Source organism: Trachypithecus francoisi, unplaced genomic scaffold (assembly GCF_009764315.1).
Source record: "Trachypithecus francoisi isolate TF-2019V2 unplaced genomic scaffold, Tfra_2.0 Lachesis_group15, whole genome shotgun sequence".
Classification (NCBI taxonomy): domain Eukaryota; kingdom Metazoa; phylum Chordata; class Mammalia; order Primates; family Cercopithecidae; genus Trachypithecus; species Trachypithecus francoisi.
In genome coordinates, this window is record NW_022681460.1 from 53,755,515 (window position 1) to 53,770,941 (window position 15,427).

At 39.4% G+C, this 15,427-nt stretch overlaps 1 protein-coding gene across 2 annotated transcripts in view; it reads left to right on the plus strand.

Annotated features, from left to right (window-relative positions):
• Positions 1–15,427, plus strand: part of FIG4 (FIG4 phosphoinositide 5-phosphatase) — a 135,531-nt gene that overhangs the window by 62,423 nt on the left and 57,681 nt on the right. For both annotated transcript variants that reach the window (XM_033234864.1, XM_033234863.1), the window contains exons 11-15: positions 2,834–2,967; positions 4,990–5,106; positions 6,848–6,893; positions 7,924–8,072; positions 9,638–9,804. In XM_033234864.1, the coding sequence (XP_033090755.1) occupies positions 2,834–2,967; positions 4,990–5,106; positions 6,848–6,893; positions 7,924–8,072; positions 9,638–9,804 (613 nt within the window). The remainder of the gene's footprint in view (positions 1–2,833; positions 2,968–4,989; positions 5,107–6,847; positions 6,894–7,923; positions 8,073–9,637; positions 9,805–15,427) is intronic.

Consider the following 15,427-nt stretch of genomic DNA (forward strand, 5'->3'; position numbering starts at 1 on the left):
AGAAATAAAGGGTATTCAAATAGGAAGAGAGGAAGTCAAATTGTCTCTGTTTGCAGAGGACATGATTGTATATTTAGAAAATTCCATAGTCTCAGCCCAAAAACTTGTTAAGCTGATAAACAACTTCAGCAAAGTCTCAGGATAAAAAATCAGTGTGCAAAAATCACAAGCATTCCTATACACCAATAATAGGCAAACAGAGAGCCAAATCATGAATGAACTCCCATTCAAAATTGCTACAAAGAGAATAAAATACCTAAAAATACAATTTACAAGGGATGTGAAGGACCTCTTCAAGGAGAACTACAAACCACTGCCCAAGGAAATAGGAGAGGACACAAACAGATGGAAAAACATTCCATGTTAATTGATAGGAAGAATCAATATTGTGAAAATGGCCATACTGCCCACAGTAATTTATAGGTTTAGTGCTATCCCCATCAAGCTACCATTGACTTTCTTCACAGAATTAGAAAAAACTACTTTAAATTTCATATGGAACCAAAAAAGAGCCTGTATAGCCAAAACAATCTTAAGCAAAAAGAGCAAAGCTGGAGGCATCATGCTACCTGACTTCAAACTATATTACAAGGCTACAATAACCAAAACAGCATGGTACTGGTACCAAAACAGATATATAGACCAATGGAACAGAACGGAGGCCTCAGCAATAACACCACACATATACATATCTGATCTTTGACAAACCTGACAAAAACAAGCAATTGGGAAAGGATTCTCTATTTAATAAATGGTGCTGGGAAAACTGGCTAGCCATATGTCGAAAACTGAAACTGGACCCTTTCTTTACACCTTATACAAAAAATTAACTCCAGATGGATTAAACACTTTAATTTAAGAACTAAAACCATAAAAGCCCTAGAAGAAAACCTAGGCAATACCATTCAGGACATAGGCATGGGTAAAGGCTTCATGACTAAAACACCAAAAGCAATGGCAACAAAAGCCAAAATGGACAATGGGATCCAATTAAACTAAAGAGCTTCTACACAGTAAAACAAACAAACAAACAAACAAAAACAACAACTATGATCAGAGTGAACAGGCAACCTACAGAATGGGAGAAAATAGTTACAATCTATCCATCTCACAAAGGGCTAGTATCTAGAATCTACAAGGAACTTAAATTTACAAGAAAAAAACAACCCCATCAAAAAGTAAGCAAAGGATATGAACAGATACTTCTCGAAAGAAGACATTTATGTGCAGCCAACAAACATGTGTAAAAAGGCTCATCATCAGTGATCATTAGAGAAATGCAAATCAAAACCACAATGAGATACCATCACCATCTCATGCCAGTTAGAATGGTGATCATTTAAAAGTCAGGAAACAACTGATGCTGGAGAGAATGTGGAGAAGTAGGAATGCTTTTACACTGTTTGGTGGAAGTGTAAATTAGTTCAACCATTGTGGAAGACATTGTGGTGATTCCTCAAGGATCTAGAACCAGAAATACCGTTTGACTCAGCAATCCCATTACTGGGTATATACCCAAAGGATTATAAATCATTCTACTATAAAGACACATGCATATATATGTTTATTGCAGCACTATTCACAATAGCAAAGACTTAAAGCCAACCCAAATGCCCATCAGTGATAGACTGGATAAAGAAAATGTGGCACATATACACTGTGGAATACTATGCAGCCATAAAAAAGGACGAGTTCATGTCCTTTGCAGGGACATGGATGAAGCTGGAAGCCATCACTCTCAGAAAACTAACACAGGAAGAGAAAACCAAACACTGCATGTTCTCACTTATAAGTGGAAACTGAACAATGAGAACACATGGACACAGGGAGGGAAACAGCACACACCAGGGCCTATCAGGGGATTGGGGGCTAGAGGAGGGAATAGCATTAGGAAAAATACCTAATGTAGATATCAGGCTGATGGATGCAACAAACCACCATGGCACGTGTATACCTATGTAATAAACCTGCACATTCTGCACATGTATCCCAGAACTTAAACAAAACAAAACAAAAAAAGCTCACAATGCTCTATCTCATTTATGTCTCACATTAATGTTGTGAGGAAGATACTGTTGTTGCCCTATTTTATAGATGAAAAAATGGAGGTGTAGGGAAATTGCGAACATTGCTGAAGGCCACATGGCTAGTGAGTGGCAGAGTCAGCACTCCAACCACAGAACTGTACAATAAAGTACTAGCTTGTCTTGAATGAGAGGCAGTGCAGTGTTTAACTAAAGAGATACCCCAGGTAAGGAGGCAGAAACCAAGGTTTAGTTCCATGAGTGCCTCTCAACCTCAATTCATTCAACCACAGTGTAAAAAGAAAAAGAAATGCCTGTCTTGGTTATCCCACAGAGTATTTGCAAGTCTAATTTATGAAGTCCTGTGAAGGCTGTGGAGCTGCTTTCTGCTGTGCTAGTTTAGGAATTGTTCATCCAGACCAGTTGATTTCTTTCTGGCCTTCAGCTGGCTGAAGTTGGGGGCTCCCTTCTTCTGATCCTTGGGAGGGATCTCCTCTGTCAGAATTGGGTGTGGAGTGTGTGGGCCATGGCCCATGGTGGGTAAGCTGGGTTTCTCAGGATGCAGGGAGGGTACCAGGAAGAAACCTGATCTCCTTCAATCTTTAAAGCTCATTATCTGTTCACTTTAATGCAATGGAGCATTTATTTCTTTGTATTTTTATTATTTCTGATTATTGTAGCTAGGTTTCATTTTAGTATATTTAAGACTTGGATTTTTTGTCTTAGCTTAGCTTAAAAGTAAACATGTTGAGCCTGTTCTTCTGATTTAAGGGAATTGGAACACTGAAAATGTTTAATTTTTGATAAAGGAACGAGAGAAAAGAAAGCATGAAAGAATTCTGAGTGAAGAACTTGTTGCTGCTGTGACCTATCTCAACCAGTTTTTGCCTCCTGAGCACACTATTGTTTATATTCCCTGGGACATGGCCAAGTATACCAAAAGGTGAATGATACTCTTCTGCCTGGCTATGATCGTTTCCTTTTCTTATAATGAGAAATAACAGAAAGCTGACCTCTATGGTAAAGTAAATTTTACCCTGTTAATTTCCTTCATAAACCTGTTGAGGGGCTGTTTTGAGTATATCAATAAACTAACCGAACTTTTTTTTTTTTAATTTTATCTATCTATCTATCTATCTATCGATCGATCTATTTTGCCTATCGTAGATACCATTTGCAACTTGTTTGAAATATCTAGTCGTTTCAGAACATTTCTACCACTATTCCATAAAGGCATTAGTTTTACTTTTTTCTGTATCATCTGTCTCACTATTTAAACACTTTCTCAGATGTCACTCGTGGATGAACCTGTGATAATTCCTGACTGTATATAGTAGATCCAGACTCCCTAGTGTAGTGTCAAAGCCTCCTCATCTGATTGTCTTCAGAATGCGATCACTTTTTGTTTATCCCCAGGGCTGTTCTTTTCCAGAAAACTGAGTCTTCATGCTCTGCCACAAATGTAGCAGCCAAAGTCCTATCCTAAGCCTCCATTCCTATTCTTCACCCTCCCTGGGATGCTTTCCCACCTCTCTTTTATCTTTCAAGATCTGATTCAAAACTCATCTCTTCTAAGGAACTTACTTTTGTTAAATCTTGCATTGTCTTTTTGTTCACTTACTGCACAATCATACAAGCTCTAGGTTTACTTAAGGTCTTATTTTTTAAAATGTTACTATATCGTTTTGTACTTATTGTACTTTTTTCTAAATCATTTTATACAGTTAGATACACACACACTTTCCCAGAATATAAGTTTGGTTACAAGTTGTTGCCATTCATTTTTTTTTTTTTTTAATTTTTTAAACATAGTCTTGCTCTGTCACCCAGGCTGGAGTGCAGTGTTATGATCTCAGCTTATTGCAGACTCCGCCTCCTGGGTTCAAGTGATTCTCCTGCCTCAGCCTCCTGAGTAGCTGGGACTACAGTCATGCACCACCGTGCCTGGCTAATTTTGTTTTTGTTTTTGTTTTTTGAAACGGAGTCTTGCTCTGTTTCCCAGGCTGGAATGCAGTGGCACAGTCTCGGCTCACTGCAAGCTCCACCTCCCGGGTTCACGCCATTCTCCTGCCTCCTGAATAGCTGGGACTACAGGCGCCTGCCACCATGCCCAGCTAATTTTTTGTATTTTTAGGGGAGGCAGAGTTTCACCATGTTGGCCAGGCTGGTCTCAAACTCCTGACCTTAAGTGATCTGCCCGCATTGGCCTCCCAAAGTGCTGGGATTATAGGCCTGAGCCACTGCACCCAGCTGCCATTCATATAATTTTCCAGTTTTTTCTTCTCTGCCGCCTGCATTGTGCATGGTGCTCTTTTCACAGCCATTTTATGAATGTATTTTGACTTGACAACTCTTGAGGAGTGAAAGGCTTTGGAGAAAGCTCAGGCAGGGATGTTATATGCCAAGATTAAGGATCACCAATAAGTTACAGGTCTTTTGTGTCTCTTTCACATCAAATGTTGCTGGTTACTGAGTACGCATTATATTCTAGACATTGTTACATGTTTCTATCAAGTACCAGCCAAGAGATTTAAAAAATTACATCCTTTGGCCGGGCGCGGTGGCTCAAGTCTGTAATCCCAGCACTTTGGGAGGCCGAGACGGGCGGATCACGAGGTCAGGAGATCGAGACCATCCTGGCTAACACTGTGAAACCCCGTCTCTACTAAAAATACAAAAAAAAAACTAGCCGGGCGAGGTGGCGGCGCCTGTAATCCCAGCTACTCAGGAGGCTGAGGCAGGAGAATGGCATAAACCCGGGAGGCGGAGCTTACAGTGAGCTGAGATCTGGCCACTGCACTCCAGCCTGGGTGACAGAGTGAGACTCCGTCTCAAAAAAAAAAAAAAAAAAAAATTACATCCTTAAATATCATTGCTATAGACTTTACTGGCTTTAGATATAAGGATAAATATATATTGAAACTTGGCTTCTTCTCACTTTTCTCATTCTTCCTCCTCTCCTCAGCAAGCTGTGTAATGTTCTTGATCGACTGAATGTGATTGCAGAAAGTGTGGTGAAGAAAACAGGTTTCTTTGTAAACCGCCCTGATTCCTACTGTAGCATTTTGCGGCCGGATGAAAAGTATGTAGGGTATTTTAAAACTTATAATAAATCATGATTTTTGCTCTTATGGGTATTCTGAATATGAGCAATTTGTACTACTTGGAAATTGGATGTATTTAGTCCTGGGGGAGGCACACTGCTCACATGACTGAGTACTGAATGTTCGCTGGGGCATGGGAATTCCTTTGTTGGTTACCTACATACCTTGAGATGTAAGCCATGGGATCTGTATCTCTTGCTTCATAGAAAAAATGTTGCATAAAATATTTCTGTAAGTAAAATTTTCAACAGTGAACTCTATTTTTCAGTATTGAATAGAAACAGACTTTTTTTCTTATAGATTACATACTAACATTTTTATAAAAATAGTATTTATTATTGTATTATGGTTATTCGCTCACAAATCTTTCATTACTATTTTGGGAACTTCTTCAGATCAAGGATTTATGCTTTATCTTTTAAGAAACCAATACTATATATTTCTGGCATTTTATTTTCAGTTAATGTAGTTAACTACAATGATAAGACAACAGAAAAGAACTAACTACTAGTGTAATGTCTTTGGAAGTAATCCCTTTGTTATAGTTTGCATTGTTTGCACTTGTTTATTGTTTGAATTTTAGGGTACCCATGACAGGGGTCCCCCAAGACCACTCCCAGATTCAGTAATTCACTAGGATAACTGAAAGGACTCAGCTTATTGTATTCTGGCTATAATTTATTATGGTGAAAGGATATAAAATGACGTTAACAAAGGGAAAAGGCAAAAGGGGCAAAGTCCAGAGGAAACCAGGCACAAGCTTCCAGAGTCTTCTCCTCAGTGGAGTCGCATAGAACACACTTAATTCCCCCAAGAAACAGGTTGTGAAGCATGGATGAAATGTTGCCAGCCAAGGAAGCATGTTGGAGACTTTGTTTTTTTACTGGAGGCTGGTCACATAGGTAGCCTCTGCATGGCATATGCCAAAATTCTTGACTTCCAGAGGGACAGAAGGTATTCAGGAAAAACCATATTATTTGTACAAACCATTTCAGCACAGTGAGTCACTCTTATCAGTTCTGGGAATGGTGGAAACCCTCCTGAAATTTAAGCTCCCAGACGTTGGCCAAGGGTCAACCTTATAAGCAGGACTTTCTGAGGATAGCAGTTAGGCCTATTAGGTTAACTCTTTTCTGCACAGCACCTTCTTTTAAATAATTAAAATATTAACATCATCTATAGTATTTCATAACAAAACATATTCCTGTGTATTCATTGCACATGGAGAAAATAAGTAGTCTCTAAAAGGAAATCTGCAAAACCAACCAAAGAAATATAACAAAGCCTCCATGAATAAAAGCTGGGGGAGATAGAAAATCGTAATGTTGAGTTGGGAAGGCTAAGACTTGGAAGATTTTATTAGAAAGATGCTCTACGATTGTTACTTATGTGTATAGAGACCCAACAGGAAGTGGGTTTGAATGAAAGCAAGGGAGATTTTGGTTGAGCATGGGTAACAAAAAATGCCAGAGTGGGCACTTGGGCAAATTAAAATGCCCCTTTCCTGGACTCTCTTTGAGGAGAGTGTGGTAAGCAGTCCGCCTCAGTCATTTGCATGTTCACTTACCTGAAAAAATAAGAGTAGGCGGGATCAGCTGATTTTTCAGGAGGCTTCAGCTCTATTAATTTCATTCTATGATTCTTAACAAGGAGCTGGTACCGAAAATAAATATTTATTCTGCCATTAACTTTTTAAAAAGTGTTTATTTTTAAACATAGGTGGAATGAACTAGGAGGATGTGTGATTCCCACTGGTCGCCTGCAGGTATACACAATATTATATTCATAATGAACAGCATCTGTATCCATTGTATACTGTACGTTTTCTGTAAGCATTCATGTAGAGACCTGTATCTTATTTAATGCAGAATTATTATTTGAGAATGATTGTTGAAAGTCTTACTTCTAGTCTTTAATGCTTATGAAAAATGTGTAGCTGGCTGGGCGCGATGGCTCACACCTGTAATCCCAACACTTTGGGAGGCCAAGGCAGGTGGATCATAAGATCAGGAGATCGAAACCATCCTGGCTAACATGATCAAACCCTGTCTCTACTGAAAATACAAAAAATTATCTGGGCGTGGTAGCATGCACCTCTAGTCCCAGCTACTTGGGAGGCTGAGGCAGGAGAATCGCTTGAATCTGGGAGACAGAGGTTGCAGTGAGCCGAGATCGTGCCACTGCACTCCAGCCTGGGTGACAGAGCAAGACTCTGTCTCAAAAAAAAAAAAAAAAAAGAAAAGGAAAAAAAGAAAAATGTGCAGGTGAAATAATATGGCCTATGGGTTTTTTCTGTGTATTAAATTTTATTTCTGGAAATAGAAACACAAACAGGAACATGAAAAGAACAAATTACAGTGACTTTGGAAAAGAAACCAAGCATATGTAGTATATATGTTAACTATGCTTTAAGAATGATATGGCCCTAACCACTGAATATTTAGGTTGTATAATGAGGAGATATGTCCAAAAAAAGCCCATATTTTGCTAATTGGTACATGTGGAAATTGTTAGCTATTTGTTTTATTTTGTTAAACTAACAAAGTAAATTCAAATATAGGCCCGAAGATTTAATGATGCTGTTCCAGCAACATAAGTGAGCAGCATATATAACCTTATGCAACTTTAAACATGTTCTTCATTATTTTGACTTTACATAAAATTGAATAATATTTGTTCAAGAATAACACCTGCCCACAGACCTTTTTTTTTTGCTTCTTAAAGAAATCTAAAGTAGTATGGAAGTTCTTTGGTGATAGAATAATGATTGAAAATCTTAAGGTATTTCTCTTTAGACTGGCATCCTTCGAACCAACTGTGTGGACTGTTTAGATCGCACCAACACAGCACAGTTTATGGTGGGAAAATGTGCTCTGGCCTATCAGCTGTATTCGTTGGGACTGATCGACAAACCCAATCTACAGTTTGATACAGATGCAGTTAGGTAAGTCTTATTTTTTGCTATTTGAATGCTGATAATGGCGGAAGGCAAACCTGGTTAATAATAAGATTTTTTTTATGAAAGTGTCTCTACTTTTAGCTTCTCAAAAATTGTGTTGCTAGAAAACATTATTCAAACTAATTCTGTTTTTCTTATATTTTCTTCTAGTAGTTTTATAGTTTTTGGTCTTATGTTTAAGTCTTTAATCTGTCTTGAGTTGATTTTTGTATATGACGAGAGACAATGGTTCAGTTTCATTCTTCTGCATATGAATATCCAGTTTTCCCAGCACCCATTTGTTGAAGAGGGTGTCCTTTCTGCAGTGGATGCTGGTGTCTTAGAATAAATATTTCTATTAAAAATTTGTGTATTCTTGCCATGGTTTGGACTTTGGGTTTTTCTTTTGTTGTTGTTGTTTTTGCTTGTGTTAATTATGAATAAACACTACATTCTTTAGATAAATTCAAAGTACTTAGACAAACTAGTGGGTGTTGTTTTAAAACAAATCCAGATGGCATTTTCAAAAAAAGTACTGTGTCTTCATACATACTAAAAATCTGAGATGTGTAAAAGATTGATTCTTCATTAAGGATTACTATTTCTTCACTGTCTATTGCGTCTGTGACAGTCCATGAAGTATTATTTTTTGAAAATACAATTAATGATAGCTGATAGTGGTCATCAGAAATTGTCATAAAGGCTCAGCTGAGGAAAGTAATCAGTTTACAAATGGCCACACCAACAGATACCACTGCACTGGAAATATTAACAGACACTTGAAGAAACACAGGTTTCAAAAGTACATATCTAAGAAGGCATATGGTATGTTAGTCTGCTGTGATCTGAATGCTTGTGTCTTCCCTAAGTTCATATGTTGAAATCCTCACCCCCAAAGGGATGGTATTAGGAGGTGGGACCTTTGGAAAATGAGTAGAGCTGACAGGAACCCTCATGACTGGGACTAGTGTCCTTATTGTAAAAAAGACTGAAGAGAGCTAGCTAGCCTCTTCCATCATGTGAGGACACAGTGAGAAGACCATCTGTGATCTAGGAAATGGGCCCTCACCAGACACTACATCTACCAGCTCCTTGATCTTGTACTTCCCAGCCTCTAGAAATGTGAGAAATGTTTGTTGTTTATAAGCCACCCAGTTTATGGTGTCTTGTTGCAACAGCTTGAATGGACTGACACTGTGACAGGAGCATATTCTTTCTTCAGAGGCAATTCAGAGAGCGTATACATTCTGTCATGGGAGATGAATTGCTCTGGCAGGCTACAGAAAGTTAGGAGTCTTTAAGTATGGTTAGAAACAGCCTGGTCTGGCTTTGGTGGGTTATGTTTTTGGTGCCCCTGCTTCCATTTTAGTGTTTTCTATAGCTTTGGTGTTTACTGGAATATCACTCTAAAATATATTAGCATTTGCATTTGTTTTCAAGATGTTGAAGAATCTAACTTGAAAGGCTCAGAAGAATTTTTAAAGTATAAGACTTGTTTGGAGTTTGGCTAAGTGAATCACTTGTGCTTTGATTTTGGTGAAATTCTTTAATGCGAGTTTTTCTTTTTTTAGGTTATTTGAGGAACTCTATGAAGATCATGGTGATACCCTATCCCTTCAGTATGGTGGTTCTCAACTTGTTCATCGTGTGAAAACCTACAGAAAGATAGCACCATGGACCCAGCACTCAAAAGACATCATGCAAACCCTGTCTAGATATTACAGCAATGCTTTTTCAGGTAATTCTGAAGTAATAGCTATTTTAAAGACTTACTCTGAAGAGCATTTTTTATACATTTTTTAAAGCTATCTGGCTAAGTAAAATTAAAATTAAATATTTTAAAAGTTTAAATAAAACAGTCTGTCACTTAGAAGGTGCTCAGTAAATGTTTGTCCAATAAATGAATGAATAAACATTTGTATTTTAAATAGAACACTTTTGCATTTTGGCACCCATAATTAGAGTTTTTATATAATGCAACACACTTTAATTCCTTGGCTTCTGTCTCTTTCTATTTTTCTGCTTGCAGTATATAGATAAAATTTTTTGAGGGTGTTGAGTCATTTTTTTAAATAGGGTTCAAAGTCTCGACAATTGTCTAAGAGTGTAAATATCACTGAATTTTTTAAATGTCAACTAGAAACAAATTGTGATATTAGCACTAAATTATACTCATTAAATTCTACTGTTTTATGACTTGTGAATACTACATGTAACAGGGTGTTAACATGGTGCTTTTCCTGCCTTCATTCTGATGGAATTGCCAATACAATAGCTATCACAGACCAAAGTGATTGTGAAACAAACCCCCGTGCACAGAATTTATGAAGAAAGTGCTCAGTGATTGATTTCATGAGTCTCCAGCCCCTGTATCAGATTAAGGATAGGAAAGTCCACAGAATAGGGAGACGAAGATTAATAAAGAGGTCCTTGGGAGTGAACTATTACCTGCAATAACACCCACCCTCAGTGAAAAGAGAGTGGGCTTCAACAGGACTCTGGGTGAGCTTGACATGGTATCCTGCTATTGAAGAGACCCAGCAATGTGGGTCTTGTACTGTTGTACAGCAGATCTGAAGCAGAAGGATGGGCTGAGGAGAGTGTGCCACATTGGGAACTGTCTGCATTCCTCCAGTTGGGTGGGCCAAAGGATACTTGAGGGTTGACTGGTAACTGGGTGTGGGCCTTATGGAGGAGGGTGCCATGGGGTTCGCCTGGGTCCTGGCCAGTAAGGCCCTTGGAAGAACAGAGAGACCCTAGCAGCAAGACCCAGGAGGTAAACACTGGATACCTAAGGAGCTAAGGAAGGAGTTACAAGAAACTGCCTGATAAAAGGGAATTGTAAGAGAATCCCAGTGCTGGCAGTTTCAGAAGCATCTGGGAAAGCATCCATAAGAGTCAGCTGTCCACATTTTCTAGGCCCAGAGAGATTGCAAAGCTCATCTCTTATGCTCCTGTCCAACTGTATTCGTTTTCTGTGCTGTGTAACAAACGACTATAAACGTAGCAGCTTAAAACAGCACACATGCATTATCTCACAATTTCTGTGCATCAGAAATTTATGCACAACTTAACTGAGTCCCCTGCTTAGGGTCTCTCAAGGCTGCCATTGAGAAACAACCACTTCCCAGCCCACACGTTGGCAGAATTCAGTTCCTTGTGGCTGTAGGACTCATAGCAGCATGCTTGTTCACAGCTGACAATAGCATTAGCTAGCAAGACTGAGTCTTATAAATGTAATGTAATAATGGGAGTGACAACCCGTCATCTTTGTCATATTTTGCTCGGGAGCAAATCCTAGGTGCCCTTGCCCACACACGCGGGGGAAATCCACATCCATTTCCTAGGGCTGCTGTATCAAAACAGCACAAACTAGTGGCTCAAAACTATAGAAATGAATTGTCTTGCAGTTCTGGAGGCTAGAAGTCTGAAATCTAAGTGTTGACAGGGCCATCTCCCTCTGAAAACCCAGAGAGGAGAATCCTCACCGGCTACTTCTGTCATGTGCTAACATGTACATATCCCTCAGGGTGTATATCACCATGAAAAAGGGCATCTGCTCTTTTGCCCTCTCCTGTTGTCATTGTCCCTGTAATAGGGGTCATTATTGACACTTAAGGATCAAGTAATGTGTTTTTTTTTGAGACGGAGTCTCACCCTGTCGCCAGGCTGGAGTGCAGTGCTGCAATCTCGGCTCACTGCAACCTCTGCCTCCCGGGTTCAGGTGACTCTCCTGCCTCAGCCTCCTGAGTGTAATGTGCTTTTTAATAAGACTAGAGGACAGACAGAATGACCGTATAGCTGTCCATGTTTAAAAAAGAAAGGAGTAATATAAAAGATAAAGATAGTTATGAGAAAATAATGTGCACAAATGGAAAGGTAAGACAAAATTATGCACAACTGAAAGAGGAACTACTATGAAAGGAATGATTTTGTGAATAATGTGGCTAAAACAGGCTTCTTTATTTTAAGAAGCATGGTGTCATTGGAGTGTACAACTTATTTTTAAATTACAATGGGTATTATATAATGGTGACAATATAGAACAATTTTCTTTAAACCACTCAAGACAACTTTGCAAAACTTAGTAAGTCTTCTCATGTTATGCTCCTGGGCTAGGCAGGAACATACTGATTAACTAGACTTAAAAAAAAAAAAAAAAAGCGCTGGGTGCAGTGGCTCACACTTGTAATCCTGCACTTTGGGAGACCAAGGCAGGAGGATTTGCTTGAACCCAGAAGTTTGAGACCAGCCTGGGCAACGTAGTGAGATCCCATCTCTACAACGAATATATAAATTAACCGGGCATGGTAGTGCACACCTGTAGTCCCAGCTATGTGGGAGGCTAAGGGCAGAGGATCCCTTGAGCCCAGGAGTTCGAGGCTGCGGTGAACTATGATCATGCCACTGTATTCTAGCCTGGGTGACAGAGTGAGACTGTCTCTCAAAAAACAAGCAAACAAAAGCAACTAGAATAGTGAAATTAGGTTGTTAGGAATTTTACCCTTGGTTTATGTGGATGGATTGATGCTATGTGGGCAACTCACCTGACCCTTTTTTCTATTTATTTTATTTATTTATCTATTTATTTATTTACTGTTCTTTAGGCTTCACATGCTAGCATGCATGTTTGTCTAGGAAGCACCTTTTAGTTTTTAATATAACTAGTTACATAGGCAGTTGGAGGATGCTTTACAGGGAAAGCATAGGTATCTCTTCAGATGTTAGGGAGAGCTTTTAATTCCCTTAAGGGCCTTGCTAAGCTCTTTCTATTTTTTTTTAATGCAAATTTTGTAAGCCTGCATTTTCTTGCTGAAGCTGGTTGAATTTAAATCCTATTATAAAAAAAAAGATAAGAAACCTACAGCAGTTAATAATAGATCTGCTGTATATATATATGTGTGTGTGTGTGTGTGTATATATATAGGCCTAACATAAATATATACACCCACATGCGTGTGCATAATTTAAATGTGGTGAATGTGTATATGCATGCATGGAGGGGAATCATGTTCTCAACAGGTATCTAAAGAGAAAAGCTCCCAAGGTGTGTTAGGCCGTTCTTGCGTTACTATAAATACCTGAGACTGAGTAATTTTATAAAGAAGAGAGGTTTAATTGGCCCACGATTTTGCAGGCTGTATAGGAAACATGGTGCCATTATCTTCTTGGCTCCTGCGGGGGTGCCTCAGGGAACTTTTAATCCTGGCAGAAGACGGGGAGCAGGTGTCTCCCATGGCAAGGGGTGAGAGGAAGGAGATGCCACACACTTTTAAACAATCAGATCTCTTGAGAACTCAGTCACTATCACAAGGAGTGCACCAACCCAAACACCTTCCACCAGACTCCATCTTCAACATTGTGGATCACATTTCAACACCAGAGTTCAGCAGAGACAAATGTCCAAATTATGTCACAGTGTCAGGACTTCAAAGCTTACCACGCGTGGAAAACAGTGATCCCAGAAGATGGTGCTGAGATGGCTTCACCTGGCATTATGTTAGTACTCTAAAGGACGCCAGCAGTTTCTTCCCCTTTCTGCTCACTGCTGAAAGAAGGACATCAAAGGGAACATGCTGAGAACATTTTAATTTATCAAGAATAGTGAGATAGCCTTCTGAGGTCATCCTTCAAACAGCAGATTGTGAGTGAATAAGCTGTATTTGGCAATAGCAGAAATAAAACAGTTGGAAAAATGTTTTGTTTTAATAACGTTTGTTTTAATACCCTTGGTAACTCTTGTTAAAGCCCAACTCTTCACCTCTCCTGCAACCAAAGCAGTTATACATGGCAAGAGAAAAGATTGTAACTTATTACTCTTAGTTTAAACAGACTACAGTTCTCCAAAGGACAACTGACTGTCCTGTGACATTTCCATAGTAAGTTCATTCTTCCACTCTCCAAAATGACCATTTCATAACTTGTCCTCCTCCTTAAACCTACAACACCTCAGTCTCAGCTGATGACTTTGCTTCATGCTTCAGTGAGAAAATTAAGTTATTGGAAGAGAACTTCCTCTAATTCTTACCATCAAATCCAGAGGCCGTCGTTTTCTGCACCTGTAGTTTCTACCCTATATTGTATTACAGTGCTTGTAGTGGCCCTGCTCCATCTTAAGCCAAGCCTTGCCTTTTTGTTTGACTCCCATGCCTCCTTGTGTTCCCTAACTATATGCTCATTGCTGTACATCATCAGTTTCTCCCTCTGTAGTGCATCACTGCCATTAACATAAAAGTATGCTTTAGCGTTTTCCATCCACCTTTTCCAGCTATTCCTAATCCCACATCCCCCTCCAGCCACAGTCCTATTTTTCTGCTCTCATGAGCAAAACCTCTTGAAAGGGCTCATGAGCAAAACCTCTTGAAAGGTTTTTCTCCACCCTTTTCTCTCCACATGCTTCACTTGGCAACTGCCCTGCCATGACACTGAAACTGCGCTTGTCCAGGTTACCAACAATCCCCACATTGCCAAATCTAATGTTTACTCTTCTGACTCCATCTTACTCAACCTTTCAACAACTTTCATCACAGTTGACCACTTCCTCTTTCTTGAACTTCACTCTGTGAGATCTCTCAGTGGGATATTGAGATCTCCCCCAATAGGAGAGAGTCTCAGTCTCTTATTGACTTCCCTTGCCCTGTTGCTAAACCCTTCTCTTTTTCCAGTTTTGTCCTGGGGATATCACGTTCAGCTTTTGACCACCATGCATTTGACACTCAAATTTTTATCTCTAACTTTAACTTCTCATGAACTCCAGACTCATTTATCTAAATGTCTACCTAGCATCTCCTCTGGGATATTGAATAAATTTTTTTGTTTTCTGGTTTTTTGTTTTTTGTTTTTTTATTTTGAGACAGAATTTTGCTCTTGTTGCCCAGGATGGAGTGCAATGGTGTGATCTCGGCTCACCACAACCTCCGCTTCGCAGGTTCAAGAGACTCCCCTGCCTCAGCCTTCCGAGTAGGTGGGATTACAAGCATGTGCCACCACGCTCGGCTAATTTTGTATTTTTAGTAGAGACAGGGTTTCTCCGTGTCGGTCAGGCTGGTCTTGAACTCTTGACCTCAGTTGATCTGCCCGCCTCGGCCTCCCAAAGTGTTGGGATTATAGGAGTGAGCCATCATGCCCGGCCATTGAATTAGTTTTTATCATTGCCATCACAAATTACTACAAACTCAGTGATTTAAAACAATACCCATTATCTTAGAGTTTCTGAGGACCAGAAACCTACGGACACAGCATTACTGAGCTGTATTCTTTGCTTAGGGTCTCACAAGTCTCAAGTAAAAATGATGTCACATGACATTAAAATGAAGTCGAAATGTCAGCTGACCTGGGCTCTTTTCTGGAGGCTTCCTGGC